The sequence below is a fragment of the Anguilla rostrata genome, chromosome 12 (assembly GCF_018555375.3).
Source record: "Anguilla rostrata isolate EN2019 chromosome 12, ASM1855537v3, whole genome shotgun sequence".
Taxonomy (NCBI): Eukaryota; Metazoa; Chordata; class Actinopteri; order Anguilliformes; family Anguillidae; genus Anguilla; species Anguilla rostrata.
This window is the reverse complement of record NC_057944.1, coordinates 36847649-36865938: the sequence shown is the minus strand read 5'-3', so window position 1 is coordinate 36865938 and position 18290 is coordinate 36847649. Positions and strand designations below refer to the sequence as shown.

Sequence of the window (18290 nt, the reverse complement as noted above, 5' to 3'; positions counted from 1 at the left end):
AGAATAAAATGTGGTCTCAAAATCGTTTGATTTGTGCTGCAGTATTTAATTGTAACATGGAGTTCCTCATATATTTCACAAAATTAAATGACACTGATGAAGAATATTGTCAATACACAAGTCAGTCAACAAATCAGTGTATCCAGTTCTGAACTGAAAGAACTGATGACAATGTTCATGAATGACCCAGGAACAGAACTGAAAGAAATGAAGTCATGAATCAGTGACTCACCTGAAAAAACAGGTCTAGAAATGTTCTACCTCTCAGTAGCCTACCCTTCCTGTAGAACACGATCAATTGCTGATTGAGAACCTCTGTTACCTGATACTTCACCCTCCCCAACCCCCAACACAGGTACCTACCTGCCACAGAGCACTGGACCAGGTAACTAAGCGAATCGCAAGCTTTTTTCGTTATTTCATTATTTACGAAAAATAATAACACATATGCACATACTGATCCCCGGTTTTTATAATTAGGTGTGGCACTTGGTTAAAACCGTAAACAAAACACTTAGATAAAAATGTAAGCACAACTGTCAACAGAACGTTATTACGTTCGTACGTTATTAAAGGTAAAATATGGTTTACCTACGCCTGGCCAACAGAGGGCGCAATTAACCCAGTATTTCAGAAGCATCGCGTTTGTAGCTTCGTGATTCTAGAAACTTCGTCAGTGTATGATGCGTGTGATCAGATCATCTCAGGTGAAATGCACGCTCTGATAATATTTTCTATTGTGTATCTTTTACACAGGTAAGTTGATCATAAATAACAATCTAATGATGTAATGACATTGTACACTTGAGTGAATAGTAACGGTAATCATTAAGAAAGGAAATGCTGAGTTTCACCGTAGATTAGCATCACTACGTTTGGCTGGCAACGACAGTAAAATGGCGATCGCTGACGAAACGAGTCATGTTCACGTTACATTCACCAAAGACAAAATGCAGTAAGCCTAATATCACTGTGGAGCGAATGTGAAATAAACCTCTGCATGTACTGTTAGCACTAGCAGACTATGGCACTGATTAGCTTCATTAGCTGTAGATAATTTACTATTCATTTATTTGGTTCTAGCTTAGCTAACCGCTAGCTTGGTTTATTGGAGCACATCACAGCAGCTAGCCTAGCTTAGCTAACGGTCAACCTTAGGGGGACTCGCGTGCTATGTCCATTGCTGGATTTCGTAACATGCTCAACAGTGAGTAATTGACGCCATGAATGAATGGCTACGTATTCGGTTACATATCGGTTAGTGAATCAGCCTGTCCCGGTAGACTAATGGAGATTAATATTAATAACTGTGGATTAATGTGATAGCCTCAGTAAACTAATGCAGAATAATGTTAACAATAAGAGACTAATGTGATAGCCTTTATAATTCTATGAAATATTTTGCCCCTTAGAATTGTTTCGTTTTCATACAGAAAGAGTGCTAGGTGTCACGCAGTAAGAGTACAGAGTGTATCAGATTAATGTTTATCTGTTACTGAATATAGCCTATATGTTATGAACAATACATATATTTCACTATGGAATATTGCCTTTGTCTTGTCTGTAAGCTAAAGAGTAGTGAACTTGATGCTATGAATGTCTAATTGCAGGTTATTGTATAAGTTAATGAGTCATTATTTGATTGTTTTGTTTAAGAGAAGCAACATTAGGACAAAAATACAAATTACAATAAGTGCTGCATCATTTTGTGCCTGTAACATAGGCTTGACATCAATGCCTCTTTCGAGGGCCAATAATTGAAAAATTTTCCCAATGATTATGTGTATATATCAGAAAAATTCAAATGAAAATACTGACAGCCTGACAACTTGTTGAATTAATTAGTTTTCTTGTTGAGTGAATTGTATTGCTGCTGCTAATCTCGATTGTCTAGTTGTGTTTTACCATGCATCTAACTGCAATGTTCTCAGTTTCTGAAAACAACAAGTAGGCTATTAAAATAGCATAATTGTTATTTAGCACATATTGCTTAAAATTAACTTTAATTTAAAATGATACCAATGTTAACCACAAGAGGCACCCAACTGTCTACAAATAGGCAGAACATAGAGGTTGCCGTGATGAAATAGCTAAAAAAAAAAAAAATTTAATATGCTCATAAAACCTGTTTTTATCCGGCGAATATCATAGTTGCAACATATTATATAGCCAAGCATATTGTGTATTTGTATCAGTGTATTTATTGGGTTTGAAAATATTAACCTAATATGGTTGTGTAGGGTAGATTACAATGACACAGCCTCTGGTTTCCTCCCACAGTCCAAAGACATGCAGGTAGGCCGATTGGAGACTCCAAATTGCCCATAGGTATGAGTGTGTGAGTGAATGGTGTGTGTGCCCTGCGATGGATTCGCGGCCTGTCCAGGGTGTATTCCTGCCTCTCGCCCAATGCACGCTGGGATAGGCTTCAGCACCCCCGCTACCCTGCTCAGGATAAGCGGGTATAGATAATGGATGTATGGATGGATAGATGTGTATACTTCAGTTATTGCATGTCTTGCTGTTACTGGAACTTCGTAAACATAGCTAGCTGGGTTAAGTTTAGTTTGTTGTAACATTTGCTACAATGTTAGCTAATTAGTCCCAGTCATCACAAAGCTGTAAAATAACTTAAGTCCATGATACGACTCCTCGCATTAAATTGATACAGAATCATTCAGAATATGACACAAATGACTGAAAATTATAGCTAGGCTAGCAGCTGCTAGACTTATGCCTGTGATGACCAGATGACCACTTTCCCTCCTTGAAGATGATGCCTCCCTTTGAAATTACACCTCTCAATGTTTCAAACCACGTAGCTAGCTAACCATTTCTTTTAATGTGAGCGACCATATTGTCATGAAGGTGAGGATTAATTGAAATATGTTTAATTTCCCGAACCCAACAGTTTTAACCGTTAACACCCTCGTTTGACGTCCAGCACTCTGAACACCGAACAAAAGTGCATCAACTGTTAAAACACCTCACTTACCCAACATGTAAATATATTTATTAGATTTAATTTGCTTATTATTATCAAAGATATGAATTATCAATCAAATCACCGAATTCGTTGATAGGCAGAGTAAACTGTTTGGATCAACCTTTATTGAAAATGTACAACTCACAACCAGGTGAAAATTAAGAAATTTATTAAGATACAACAAGTATTTATGTCTAATCTAAAGACGAGGTTCAACTACTTTAAAACAATTAACAGAGGTTACAGACATTACAGTTACAGTCACACAAGAAATGGATGAGAGAAGATGACAAACCGCAGCTTTTGTCCCAAAGTAATCCGAAATGCAGAAAACAAAAGACAGCAGAATAGTCAAAAAGAACCAGAGATGAAATGTAGAACGGCAGGCTTAGATTCAGGACTCAGGTGCCCACTTCCAACTGTTACAAACTTCTTCCTTCTAAGTTTCCTAACTGCCCAACTAACTGACCTAACTCAAATAAAGCTGCATATTTTACGTAGTTAAAAAGAGGAGAGTGCAGGGGCATGGACACACCCCCTATGACGCACACACACATTCACACTTCAGATGGTTACCCCCAGTTCCTGCTCTGCCTTATCTCCAGGCTATGCTGTCTGAGCACTATGAAGCTTCCCATGGCCGAGAATGGGCAAATAGTGAATTACGTGTATGATATTCCTCTCTGTGAAGTGTTAATTACCACCCCTGTAGGTGATAAATCCTTCACACAAACATGTATCTAAGAGGAAGCTTACAGAAAAGTTAGAAAGACAAGGGAAGTGGATTACCAGACATGACACAGACAAGACATTGACATTTACAAAGTGCTTCAATTCTTCCAATCAATGTCCAACTTTGATTACTGTCCTGAAACCATCGTTCATCTTTTGGAACAGAGTCCAGCTGTATAGTTGAGACATCTCTCAACAGGCAGTCTTTTAGAGCCGGTCTCTCGCTTGGGGGAGCCACAAGCATGATGTGCATGTGCAGCATAGCATCTTTGCCACAGTCCCTTTCTAAAACTCCATTACCCTGTTGGATTCTTGACCGTCTAGCCTGTAATCCGGTTGGATCAACTGTGCAGTCGGTTCAACTGTGCAGTCTGGATCTGCTTCTCGGGGGGGATAGATGTGCTTCATCAGTGTCCCATCACCGAGCGTTCGGCTCACAAAAATGACCTTCGGACACTGTCATCACTCGTCAGAGGACGTAGACTCTAACGATCACCCATAAGCACACCCTCACAACAAGCACATAGCAGAGAACTTCCTAACGAACGTACTGTTCGACAACCTTTTTCAAACAGGAACAAAAGACAGAGTTACACCTTTAGACTGACACCTCGACACAACATCCAGGTGGAAATAAAACAACTTGATGGACGTAGTTCCTGTGGGTAATCCAAAGGTGGTGATTGGAAGTGCTGCCGGTTTTACCTCCATGAGAAACAGCTGAGGAAAGGTGGCCCTTAGCCCCTGGAAAGGGGGCACCTACTGTCAATAACTCCCAATTGACCATGATGAACATGGCAAGTGGGAGCTATTACACTTCCCACATCCACCTCCAGGGATTTTCCCTTTTTTAGTCTGGTACTGTGGGAGGCCCTTGAGTACATACTTCTTTTGCCCGGGTCCTTGTGTGCCACACAGTCTTCTGAGTTGGAGTCAGGGCTGAGAGTCTGTGGGAACTGGACTTTGGGCACATAGTTCAAGGAGAAGGGGACCAGAGGCTCCCTCTCTGCAGCGGTGTGAAGCTGCAGGGCATCTAAGATGGGCCAGACTTTTTTGCCTGCGCCTGGCCCTCAACATAAACCGCTGCAGGCAGGTTTCTCCTTTTTACTGTCTCCTAGAGTGGTGAGGGAACCCCATGGTTTTGCCCAAGGATCCCTCCATGCTGCGGGGTGACAGCAGGAGGGTTTTTACAACTTGGGGAAATGTGTGTGCACATTACATGTGTCACGGTTTCTGTGCAGGGTAGATCATTTTTCCGTGCCTGCACCGGCTCAGTGGTTAGCATTTCGATTAGCCACTCGGCTAATCGTTATTTTGGTGTGTGGGGACGATTAGTTTCGAGCTTGCAGATTAGCCACTCGGCTAATCGTTATTTTTGGTTCCTGTGGGATGATTGTTCCTGCTCTAACATTCCTTGCATTCCTGCAGGATTACCTCTGATCTGTTTCACCTGTTGGTTGCTCACATCTTCCGCTGATTACCAGCCACACCTGTGGCTGGGTATTTAAAGCGTCAGTAGGCAGTGGAACGGTGCTTGAGTGTAACGTGTTTTGCTCTAGCCAGTTCCCTGTCGCGTCTCTGAGCAAGGTGTAAGGATTTTAGGAACCAAGGAATGTAAAAGAATTCAGACTTCAGGTTTTTTTGTGGAAAAAGATATTAGGACAGTATTTGTCCACATTCTGAGGTTGGTGGTTTTAAGGAGTTATTGTGTCACCTTCGGGGCACAAACCTTTCTGCCTCTTACTAACCAGTTTTCCCCCTGGTTTTAGTTGGCCTCAGAACGTCTTCTGTTTGTTTTTGAAAAGACATTTTCTTTTTCTCAGCTTCGGTTCGAAGTCGTTTATTCTTCATTTCTCATTTCCCTGTTCCTTTATTTTCTTTATATACTTCTTCCTCAGTTACCCGTTTAGGGGTTTATTATTCATTATTTGGGATATGTCCTTTAGGAGTATAGCACCCCCTTCTTATTCCGTCTCTCACGAGACTCAGTGGTTACTGGAGTGCCCTTTGGTAACTTATAGATCCCCTGTTTGGTCGCGTCTGGTCTTCACACTTCCCCTCCCTCACAACATGTTACCATACATGTCATTTTAAAACAATCAATTAGAGACAGATTTGTTTCAGCTTTAATTCACTATATCAGATTTTCAGTGGGTCAAAAGTTTACGCTTTTTCAGTTCAGTCCACAAATTTTCTATGGGATTCAGGCCAGGGCTTTATGATGACCACTCCAATACTTTCACTTTGTTGATTTGAGGAAAGTAACATGGTGGGTTGGAGGCTGTTAAGTGGTGACTACCACATGGTTTTGAATGCAGGCTTATAGGCACAGTGTGTTTGGGTAGGATATTTCTCACACCTATGGTTCTATAGTCAATGCACTCAATGCACACATCTAGTGATGTGTTACAGAAAATATGGTTTAAACATTGGATGCACTACTATTTGATCTAACACTTTTATGGTGGTGCTGAATTTCATATGGTAATTTCCAATGACGTTTAAATGCATAAGAACACAAAGTATTAATTAAACCTCTTGGTGTAAAAACGAAGGAAATTAAAGGGGTACTGCACTTTATAACAGTTCTGCTTCTCATGACTGATATTGTCCTTCTAATGAATGTGTCGCCCTTCATTTTTTGATTCGTTATTTCATTTTAAATGTCTAACGTTAGAAACAAAGACCTATTTTAATTTTTTTTAGCGCAAGTCCACGTAGTAGTATGGTTTCTGTTTTTTTCTTCTTCATCGATTTCGTTTCACGACAAAATCGAAAAGAAGCGAAGCAAAACATTCCGTTAACGTTAGCGTTGAAATCGAACAAACTAACGTCTGCTAGCTTTTGTTTGATGCGATATCGGTGTAATAATGAGGTGCATTGTACCCGGTTGTTATAATGCCCCTGTTAAACTTGACTTGAAAGCACACTGTCATAGTTTTCCACGAGATACAACTTTGTGCCAGACATGGCTGGATTTAATCACCCCAGCATGACACCCCAGAATAACAGCCGAAGAAGTTCGCAAACAAGGACTAAGGGCATGCAGCAACCACTTTGAAGGCACCGACTAACAAGGCGACCGTCTGAAGCCTGGAGCTGTACCCACCATTTTCCCATCGTTGGTCGAACCGCTCGAGGTGGGTACTGTGCGGGCTGGCTAACACTATCGCGTCTGTCTGTGATACATAGGATGTCTACCACCAGTTGCCGTTTGTCCTGGGAATAGCCTATGGCTCCTCAATCTCGGCCCGCTCCTGACTCGCTCTCGCATAATCAGCCTGCAAATTAGCCAGCTCTGCTTCTGTGTATTCCGGCTCGAATCGATAGGGCACAACAATCCCATGATCAAAAACAAAATCTCCTTCATCCTCAGACATTTTCGGTGTCGCTAGCTAGTAGTCATACAACACTATTTCAACAACCAACCTAAAGTTGTTGTCTGCAGGTACGCCCACATCAGAAGTCGCGCAATGATATGCATCCTCGAGTTCGACACTAAACTGCCTGGGTCTACTTCCTGCATTTGTAAAGGAAAACAACAAAACAGCGTAAAATATTAACATAATGAAATAACTAATCGAAAAATGAAGGGCGACACATTCATTAGAAGGACAATATCAGTCATGAGAAGCAGAAGTGTTATAAAGTGCAATTCCCCTTTAAACCACAAAAAAGCTTTTTGTGATTAATAGTTTATAGTAATCTCACACACTGAAAAATTCTTCATTGGATTAACCTAAAATTTTACTTAAATTTGCTGCACCTATATTTTTAGGATTTCTCAATTGAATTTGTTCAGTCAAATGAACCTTTATTTGGCTTACTTGCTGGATATTTGTGGGTACAGGCTTATTGTTTGTTGTGATTGTACTTTCCCATATACAAACAATTAACAAAAGATTTAGCAAACAAACAGGGTGTATTACAACTTATGTCTCCTTGCACTGATAACACCTGCCAAATAGTTGCATTAAAGGAGCACTAATCCATTGCCATATACTGAACAAATTATATTACTGACAGTCGTAAATGGAAAATGTCCTGCAATGGGATGATATGTTGACATCATACAATTACACCTGAGTGTGGAACCTCAATAGAGCCTGGTTGTTGGGTGTGTCAGCAGCATGGCAATATTCAAAACAACTCCCTCTAAAGTCATTGGACAGAAAACGTGCTCACCACACTATAAAACCTGCTTTCAGCAGTTGCAATTTTACTGAGGGTAACAATGCTAGATTAAAAGGGTCAAGGTAAATAGACCATGCACGATTTATGTATATATTGCTTAATTCATATTGTACTGTGCACAGAAATAAAGTTTAGAAGGGGTAGTAAACTGTAATTAGACTCTTAATATTTTAATACTTTTAGAGAAAAAATGAATATTTTATAGCTCATTTGACAGCAATTCTGGATATGGATTTGATTGCCTTAAAAATATTTAGAATTTTAATAATGCTTTCTAATGGTTTATTAGTATGGTACAAGTTGTGAAAATTCAACAGGTGTTAACAGTATTTTGGGATTATGTATGGCATTAAAATATAGATTATCATGAAAATACTGTGAAAAGATATGCCACCTTTAATGTCATCCTTTGTAATATTTTTCTCCAGTATTCACTTTTCTCCAGTATCCTGCAGGTGTATGATCCATGGATCAGAACAGCAGCAGTGAGGAGCTGCAAGTAATTACCAACGACCCCGTGTTGGTGAGGACGAGGATGGCCATAGTGCAAGTGCTGGTGTGGTTCTTTATTTACATCGACATCTTCATGCTCTTCACCTTCTTCAGTAAGCAGGCTTTCCGGGGCAATGCACGCTACATCCTGTTTGCTCACACCCTGCTGGTGGACTCAGTCTACCTGCTGCTCTCAGTACTGATTGTGTTGCTTAACTATAACTATCTGCTATTTCCTGTGGGTTCCTGCGTTCTGCTCTGCGTTATCTTGGAGATCGTTAGCAGCTGCACACCAGTGACCATCACTGCTATGTGCTTAGAGCGCTATGTGGCCATCTGCATGCCTCTGAGGCACGCTGACATCGCCACCACTGGCAGGACACTGGCTGCCATCACCATCATCTCAGCCTACAGCTCCCTCACCCCTTTTCTGGACCTCTTTATCCTGATTGTCATATCTCCGCCAGGCTACTTTGCCACGCCGACCTTGTGCCACTATCAGATCATGATTCTGACTGAGTGGCATCGCTTCATGCGAACTGTTCGGTATCAAGTGGACTTAGTTCTGATTGTAATTATTGTTCTGTTTTGCTTTGTTAAAATCACGCTGGCTGCTCGAACTGCCTCTGGAGAAAATAAGCAGTCTGCGTCAAAGGGGAAACGCACGCTCCTGCTCCACGGCCTGCAGCTGTTTCTGTGCCTGGTTGATAGGTTGAGCCCCTACACTGAGAGCGTAGCGCTGGAGTGCAATTTAGAGCTGTACTTGATTATCCGATACTTCAATTATGTGGCCTTGGGTATTACGTCCAAGGCTCTGAGTTCAATAATATATGGTCTCAGGGATAAAAAGTTTTTCCTTGCTCTAATGTATTATACCACCTGCAGGTTTAATCATAATATTGCAACCTGAAGACTCTTCCGAGATGAATCAGTATAGCTGAATAATGAATGCTGAGAATCTCAACCTAACTGCAGCACTACTCAAGTCTGCAAGGTCTCTTTTGCACTTGTCTCTTTTGTAATTGTGAATCCATCTGGGTCAAATATGCACTTGAAATACTTCAACTCCTTAGACACCAGTGAAATTTAAACACTTCTGAAGATCCCCGACCATTTTTCAGTAAAACATATTACAGAGCACTGGTGAAAATCTTTATTTAAAAACTGCAAATAATCTGCAGCAAATGTACTGGTTAAATTATTTAAATTTAGTAACATTAAGAATAAAATAAATTCAAATTAAATTAACTTTATTACAGTTCTAATTAGTGCAATATTCCAGTGAAATAAGGAGCAAAAATGTGTAGGAAAATTAGCTTTGTCAGTGGGATTTTTATTCATGGAGGAAGAGAATAAAATGTCATCTCAAAATCTTTTGGTTTGTGCCATAGTATTCATTTGTAGTATGGAGTTCCACACATATTTAACAAAATTAAATTACACTGATGAGGAATATTATTCCCTAACTAGAATAACTATTTCAAAATGAAAAAGAGTGCTTTTTTTCTCTGAAATATGATAGAAGCAGCATTAAAACTACAAAGAATAAACATGTATACATTCAAAGAAACCTTTTTTGGCTGAATTATTAAATTCTTTGAAGAGCAGCTGAAACAAAAATCACTGGAAATGATGTGACTACATTTTAACGGGTGGAAACTTCCCATCCAGTGGGTGAGAAGTGCCTACCTTTATTTATATAAAGTAACTGCCCACCTGGGCTGTAATGACAGACGTCACCCCACATGCCCGGTCAATAAAATCGAACCGTTATATGATTGAGTGTTTTATCCTGCCCAAGGTGACCTGCCATCAGATTGTTATGAGCCGCCTGAAAAACCATGTTCTGGCGGATTTTTGGTACTAAAGGCTGTGCATTTTCCTCCAGAGTATACGGGTCCCGACATACCCAATATAATTTCTCTTTAATTACACAGAAATAGGGGTATGTCACTGCCCTCTGCTGGCCGAGAAGCCTACCATCAATTTTAATCACTTGGTCAACTACTCGACTCAGCGTTTCATCCTGAGATTGTTCGAGGGAGAAGTTAGTCACATGGGAGAGCAAGGGAGGTCCACTAGCAGCTGCCCCCGGCTCCATGTCAGACATTTCTGCCTCACCAAGCTCCAGGTTTTGCCCACCAGATGGCCCCTCCCTGAATCTCTGTCATTTGTGACCAGCTCCTCCCCAGCTGCAGCAAAAGGGCAATGAACACCCCCCCCCCCCTTGTTGGGCCCCTTCTGCCAATTTTACTCTTGCCATTTCTTTGAACCACGGCCAATCGTGTCCCAGAATGAGCTAGAGGGGGGTGCGGGGACTAACCCCAGCCACTATACCATGTTTTTCTCCCCAAATTGAAAACTCAATCTGAGCGGTCGGATAGTAATGTATATCCCTGTGCACACACCTTATGCCCACCTCCGTGAGTCTATCGATTGCCTCTGGTGGAACCAGACATTCGTGCACGAGGGTACGAGAAAAACCTGAGTCCAACAAAGCCTGGACTGTATCCCCTTTCATACTTACAGGTATGAGATACGTCTCTGCTGGGGCAGGGGAAGGCTGGGTGGCGTGCGGCGTCCGGTTCACGATGTTCACGTGCATTATGGGGAATCCTTTCAGACATGCCCCCTTACGCCTGCAGCGCCAACAGCCCTGCCTCGGCCTTTCTGGCGCACTCGTCTGACCCATGACCGGGGAAGGAAAATACTTTACGATTTGAGGTTGGGGAACGGGTGGACGGAGGTGGGGGTTTAAGGAAACGGGACCTTGGGGAGGAGAGGGTAACGGGAAGAGAAGAGAGAGGAACAATACAGGTAGCAAGGGGGAGGAGGAGAAAGAAGGGGAATGGAATGCAAGTTTATTCTGTGATTTTTGTCCCTGTGTCCTCTGCGACGGACAGATGGTTCCCCGCCAGTTCAACTGCTGCACCCAAGCGGGCAAGTAAGTGACACCGGAGCCAGTCCGAAGTCCGTTTTGGGAGTCCCCTGATAAAATGCTCCAGTGCCACCTGCTCCAAAATTCCCTCAGGTGTGCGACACTCTGGCTGCAGCCAGCGTCGGCAGGAGTCGAGGTGCTGCTGGGCGTAAGCAAAGGGCCGACCGGTCGAGGAAAATGCCAACTCTCGCATCTTTCTCCAGTGGCCCTCGGGCTTCAGTCCCACCCTTTCCCAGATGGTTGCCCGGAGGGTACAGTAATCGACCAGGGCACTGGCCGGGAGGTTGCGAGCCGCTAATTGCGCCTCCCCCGGAAGCAAGGGTAGGAGGGGCAGTGCCCGCTCCTCCACTGACCGGTTGCATGCCATGGATGTCCTTTCGAACAACTCAATAAACGCCTCCGGGTTGTCCTGCGGGACCATATTCTGTAACTTCACGTTGGCCAGGAGGGTGGGGGTTGGGGTGGAACGGGTTGTTCTTTCCCTCAGCAGCTCCGTCAGGATGGCTCGATCCGCAACCATATGATGCAGACCTAGCTTGTATAGCCTGCCGCTGTTGTTCCTGCAGACTGCGGAGGGCCTGGTGTTGGTTCTCCTGCATCTGGGCCAGCTGCTTCACCATTTGAACCAGCAGAGAGGTTTCCATTGTCGGAGGCTCTTCTGTCCCAGGTTTTGGCACCTAATGTCACACACCGCGACACACCCCTTTCTGAACAGACACAGGGAGAGACATGAATCTGGAAATATTCCGGTCTTTATTTACATACTTCAGAGAGAGAGAGAGAGAATCCAGTATAATACAAAACAACAAAACAGCTTCGCCCTTCACCCTCACGGGATCGGGGTAAAAATAATAAAAATATACAACTAAAATAACAAAGACAAAATAACGAAACTACGACACTTTCCAGCCTTTTCTCGTGCTGGCACGTTTGTCTCTCTCGGCTCGTGTTTTCCTCGGTCATAGACCCCTACTGGGAAGAAAGCACACTTTAAATACCTGGATTAATTACTGTCACACTCCAGGTGTGTGTGCGCACTTAACCAGTAGGCGTGATCCTCAGACTGCCTCAAACCTCTCCCACAAACCACGCCCTGCCACAATGATATTAAGAAAACATCATCAATGGCAGATAGTATGAGATGGCAGTTTGGGGGAACTGTGGAGGTCAAGATGAGATCTGGAAGACCAAGAAACCTCTCGGGAGAGAACTGCTAGTATGCTGGTCAGAAAGGCAAATCAAAACCCCCATTTGACTGCAAAAAATCTGCAGAAAGATTTAGCAGACTTAGGAGTGGTGTTGTACCGTTCCACTGTGCAGCGATGCTTGCACAAACAAGACCTTCATGGAAGAGTCAGTAGAAGAAAACCTTACCTGCGTCCTCATCATAAAATCCAACGTCAGAAGTATGCAACGGAACATCTACAGAAGCCTGATGTGTTTTGGAAACAAGTGCTGTGGACTGATGAAGTTAAAATAGAACTCTGGCCACAATCAGCAAAGGTATGTTTGGAGAAAAAAAGCAGCAGCATTTCATGAAAAGAACACCTTGCCAACTGTTAAGCATGGGGGTGGATCTATCATGTTTGGGGTTGTGTTGCAGCCAGTGGCACAGGAAACATTGCATGGGTGGAGGGAAGAATGGATTCCACTAAATGCCAGCAAATTCTGGAAGCAAACATCACACCATCTGTAAAAAAAAGCTGAAGCTGAAAAGAGGATGGCTTCTACAACAGGATAATGATCCTAAACATACCTCGAAGTCCACCATGGACTACCTCAAGAGACGCAAGCTGAAGGCTTTGGAATGGCCATCACAGTCCCCTGACTTAAACATAATTGAAAATCTGTGGGTAGATCTTAAAAAGAGCTGTGTATGCAAGACAGCCCAAGAATATTGCAGAACTAGAAGCCTTTTGCAAGGAAGAATGGGAGAACATTCCATATACAAGAATTGTAAGACTTTTAGCTGGCTACAAAAAGCGTTTACAAGCTGTGACTGTGAGGGAGTTGGAGTTTTGGGAGACCAACCGCGACTGAACAGGGAGGTTCTTTAAGCTATTAACCAGAGGTAAAATAGCCACAAAGTCTCAAGAGACACGGGAAAGGAAAACAATACTCCTTAGGGAGAGTATCCCAAAGAAAAGCTCTACACAACCCACGTACTGGGTAAAAAAAGAACTAAAGCTTAAGGAGTATGAAAATAAAACAAAACTGCCGGAGCAGAAAACGGGGCAACTCAAAGAAAACAGACCTCGAACCGAGGCTGAAAAAGTAAAACCCTAAAGAAAGAATACTGAGCTTAGATTGTGGCACTAACTTGTTGCCAACAATCTAAAAAAGCTAAAGACTGTTGTGCTAATTTTATAGCCACAACAATCCAATATCGCAACTCAATCCTATACCTTTACCTCGCTTGACAGAATACCGGCTTTCGTGCAACATAAGTGACACTGAAGCAAAGCTTATCGGCTTGCTCAGGGTTTAAATAGAACACCAACAGGTGCAAATAGTAAAAGGAAATTTGCACGTGTATAATTCAATCAACTCAATGGCCGTAATAACTGAAGAAAAGGTGCATAAAAAAACCAATGGCCGTAATAACTGAAGAAAAGGCGCAGGAAGGAAAAGAAATGGTGGCATCAGCCAAAACCATGACAGTGACATCCACCAGAGGGGGTATTACTAAGTACTGACTATGTAGGGTGCCCAAACTTTTGCACATGCCACAATGATTTTTTAATTTTTGTTCAATTTATGACATAAAAAGTAACTGCATTAAGTTTGCTGAAAATATAGTGTTTTTTCCATATCCTAGAGAGACTGTGTCTTTTCAATTAAAAAATCACCAAAATATGTTATTTGTCAAGGGGTGCCCAAACTTTTGCATACAACTGTAATACTGGGACAGGGGAAAACTGGATTTGGTCATATATCTGCAAAGAAAAAGTCAATATATCACGTCCACTTGTCTTTTGCTGGAAGCTTGTGAATTAAAAAGATTCCATGACTGGATGCCGGATTTTGACATGAAATGTACAAGTGAATATGGTGGCTGGTGCTTTGATAAGGGATAGATGTCAGGAAAGCAGATATAAATTCAATGCATTTTCAAACATTTATGAAGGAAAAAAATAACAACATAGAATTATATGTCATATTTAAGGAGCAAATGTTTCATGAATCTGGTCTATTGTAGAAATAACAGCTCCATATGAACTGTTCCTTAAGAGCTTAACATTGCCTATCCTAAGGCAACATTTGCCAAGTAAAGCAATCCTGATCCCTTAACATATATACAGATAATTGCACTCCGGGATGCCAGCATTACTGGAATTTGATGGCTGCTTGATTGGGTCCCATGCAACAAACATCCTCAATGGGCCCTGTTGTCTGACATTTGTAAACAATACAGTAATATTCAACAGTTCCTTCTGGAAGAGAATCAGGCCCCACCTCTATATATAACGAAAAGCTTTCGACTCATTTGTCATTTTGCTGAGGATCCGATGTCAAGAACTATTCAAGGTAATATGGAACTAGATTGACCTACTAGCGATTCATAATAGACCTACATTATTTTTGAATGCATTTTGCCCATTAGCAATGAATGTGCTGTTTTAAAGTCATGCAAGTATGAGATGAACTTACAACTAGTTAGGAAGTAATGCAATTCAATAACCATTGATATTAATTTAGGATGCTTTTCGTGAACCATTTTTGATACTTTCATGAAATTGCACTTCAACGAGTCAACTTGATTTATATCCTTTATGCATAAAATATACTATCTGAGCTGATCGAAAGCATTTGGTGGTTGCAAATACATGAATGACTATGAAATCTCATGGTGAGACCTTTAGATGCAGCATGGACTTTCATTTCCAATTTGGAAAAAAAAAAAAAAAACATAGGGAGTAGGCTGTAAGAAACCTATCAGATACACGAAACAGCAGAAGAATCTGAGTGGCGAAGGGATGCGAAGGGAGTCTTACCCGGTGCTACTGGAATGGGATTCATTTAATGTTATCTGGGTTATTTACTCTACATCGCTTTTTAACCTTTCCTCTGTGCTAAACGTTGTGCATAGAAGGAGACTGCAAGTGATCCTCCAGTAGTGTGGATCCATACGGATCGCTATCTGTCGTAGAAACAGATGTGCCTCCGGCGTGTGTAGCCTGCGTATGTACAGCTGAGTATCTTGCCCTGGCACTATTGTATAGGCGAGTGACTACGGGGTGCAGATGTTCTGATGTCTATATTTATGTTAGGACCCTGAAACTGTGTAGCAACTGAGCACTGTCTGTTTGTCACACCTGCTAACTCCCTGTCAGCAGAGAAAACAGGCTGTTTTCATTTTGGGGGTCTGATAAGAGGCAGACTTCTGTGAACTTCACTACAAGACTTTCTATAAAAGAGCTTATATAGATTTAAAAAGAAAATTTTTTTTTACTATAGTTCACTGAATTATTTTTTTTTGTAATGTGACCCATACTGTTACAGAGGCTATTAAAGAATGAATTTAGTGTTATAGTACAAGCACCTATTGGAAATTGGGACTTATTACTTAATGCTGTTTAATTCTTAATTGTGCATTATCATGGACTGAAGAGCAAATAAAATGTTTAAATATGTTCTGTTTTATCATTTATACAGATCTTTGCTTTAAATAATATTTCAGGGAGAACGGTCAACACAATTTAATTCTTTAAGTAAAAGAATTATGGATATTAATGTTCTGAATGTGATTATTTCCCTAAAATGGTTTCTCTTCTCTCTGTGTCAGAACATCAGTACTGAAGAGCAGTGTTTACTGTGAGAAGTGCTGCATTAGTCACAATTAAAATTTGCTTCGTTTCCCAGTTTTCTCCTGTTTCCTACAGGTGTATGAGCCATGGATCAGAACAGCAGCAGTGGGAACCTGATTATAATTGATAGCGACCCCAGGGTGTTGAGGGTGAGGACGGCCATAGTGCAAGTGCTGGTGTGGTTCTTTGTTTACATCGACATCTTCATGCTCTTCACCTTCTTCAGTAAGCAGGCTTTTCGGGGCACCGCACGCTACATCCTGTTTGCTCACACCCTGCTGGTGGACTCTGTACTCCTGCTGCTCACAGACCTGGTGGTGCTGTTCGGCTACTTCAATGTGCGCATACCTGTCAGTTACTGCATCGTGCTCTGCGTTCTCATGGGAATCGGCGTTAAAAACACGCCCTACACCATCACCGCTATGTGCCTGGAGCGCTACGTGGCCATCTGCATGCCGCTTAGACATGCCAGCATTTCCACCACCGGCAGGACCATGGCTGCCATCGCTATTATCTGGGCATTCAGCTCCGTCAGACTCATCATGGATCTCATTATCTTCACTGTCTTGGCCCCACCTGGGTACTTTGCCATGCCCACTTCATGCTATTATCAAGTCATGCTGGTGACTGAGTGGCACAACCTCATGTATGTCATATTTAATCAGATGGACTTTGTTATTATTATGGTGATCATACTGTTCTGCTACACCAAGATCATGCTGGCGGCTCAGGCTGCCTCTGGAGAGAATAAGCAGTCTGTGTCAAAGGGGCGACGCACGCTCCTGCTCCACGGCCTGCAGCTCATTCTGTGCATGGCTGACCTGTGGACCCCCTATATACTGGCTGCTGTTCAGAAGCAAAGTCCACACTTGTACCTGCCCATCCGATTCTTCAATTTTGTTGCTTTTACCATTATCTCAAGGGCCCTGAGTCCCCTTATCTATGGCCTGAGGGATAAAAAGTTTTGCCTTGCCCTAAAATATTACATGAGCTGCAAGGTCTAGCATGCGTCTGCAGAAAGCTAGCAGCTTAGGATGAATGGGAAACAGAGAAAGCCACAGGAAGAAACTTGTCTGTGTGCATTGGTATCCAAAAAAAGAAGGATTAAACAACAATTGGAAAATTTGATAGGTTTGCAGGTTTTAATGAAGAGGTGAAATAAATAAAATGTTTCCTATGTTGCAGTGTGTTATAGCCTTTGCATCTTCTATTTGCTATCATTTGATATTGTAGAAATTTCATCTGAACGGAAATTAGGCAGGATACAATTACTAAATACTAACTATTGTTTTTCAATGCCAAAGAGCAGACGTTTGAAGGATATTCAGTGCACAAGGTGCGATGTAGTGGCCCAAGCTTCATGTCAAGTGATCTCAATACATTAAAATAAAAACAATCACACATTTCTGAGAAAGAGGCATAATGTTGTATATATAAACACATATTACTTAACATTTTTCTATTTTGAATTTTAAAAAAAATATTTTACTCTAGCCATGTCAGGAATTACAGCCAATAAAATGGCATTGACCAAGTTCATTTTGTGTAGGGCACTTATTATTACCCATAAGAAATTGCTTTTTAGACAATCAGTTGACAGCACTAGACTGTAGGAAATAGTGCCATCTGCTGACAATAGCAAGGGGAAATGGTTCGATTCGCTCCAGTATTGAGATATAAGCATGTGTCTTTGCGAATATACGTCATTCTGACAACACATGCGTAAGCTGAGTATTTTAATATAATCACATGAAGAAATTGCCTGAATTTGAATATCCTGTATATTTTTTTGTTTTGTGTATAACATTTCACCCAATTAAATTATGAATTTATCCCAAAATGAAGTACTTTGTATCCAATTAGGTCTTCTGCTCACTGATTTCCCAAGATGATCAGGCACATCCCGGCCTGAGCCTTCTATGATGTGTGAGACCCAACACTGTGTCTGTGTTCTACACTTTACTAATGACCTCATGTGCATTAAATCTTGCAGGAGCTTGTCTTCCATCTCTGGGAGGTCATTCCCCCCCTCTGCTCTGTCATGGTTTCCAGGATCACTGCTAGCTTACTCATATAGACAACACTTGTCTGGTTCCTGAATGTTCAATTTAGATGATAGTGCTTGACCCGTGTTTATTTC

At 41.8% G+C, this 18290-nt stretch overlaps 2 protein-coding genes across 6 annotated transcripts; both read left to right on the top strand.

Moving 5' to 3' along the window:
• The first annotated feature begins 146 nt into the window (after nt 1-146).
• Nucleotides 147-11612, top strand: LOC135236458 (odorant receptor 131-2-like). Of its 2 annotated transcripts, none has more exons than XM_064302861.1 (2): nt 147-385; nt 8358-11612. In XM_064302861.1, exon 2 carries the CDS (start codon nt 8379-8381, stop codon nt 9312-9314), a length of 936 nt encoding a protein of 311 aa, XP_064158931.1. In that variant the 5' UTR covers nt 147-385; nt 8358-8378; the 3' UTR covers nt 9315-11612. The 2 variants fall into 2 exon arrangements, with proteins under 2 accessions (XP_064158931.1, XP_064158930.1); XM_064302860.1 differs by lacking the exon at nt 147-385 and adding an exon at nt 6363-7974.
• LOC135236459 (odorant receptor 131-2-like) lies at nt 668-17996 on the top strand. 4 transcript variants are annotated; one of them, XM_064302865.1, is made up of 2 exons: nt 668-756; nt 16226-17996. In XM_064302865.1, the coding sequence occupies exon 2, from the start codon at nt 16237-16239 to the stop codon at nt 17152-17154; it is 918 nt and encodes a 305-aa protein (XP_064158935.1). In that variant the 5' UTR covers nt 668-756; nt 16226-16236; the 3' UTR covers nt 17155-17996. The 4 variants fall into 4 exon arrangements, with proteins under 4 accessions (XP_064158935.1, XP_064158932.1, XP_064158933.1 ...); XM_064302862.1 differs by lacking the exon at nt 668-756 and adding an exon at nt 8387-8517; XM_064302863.1 differs by lacking the exon at nt 668-756 and adding an exon at nt 8430-8517 and having other exon boundaries at nt 16206-17996.
• Nucleotides 17997-18290: the final 294 nt, after the last annotated feature.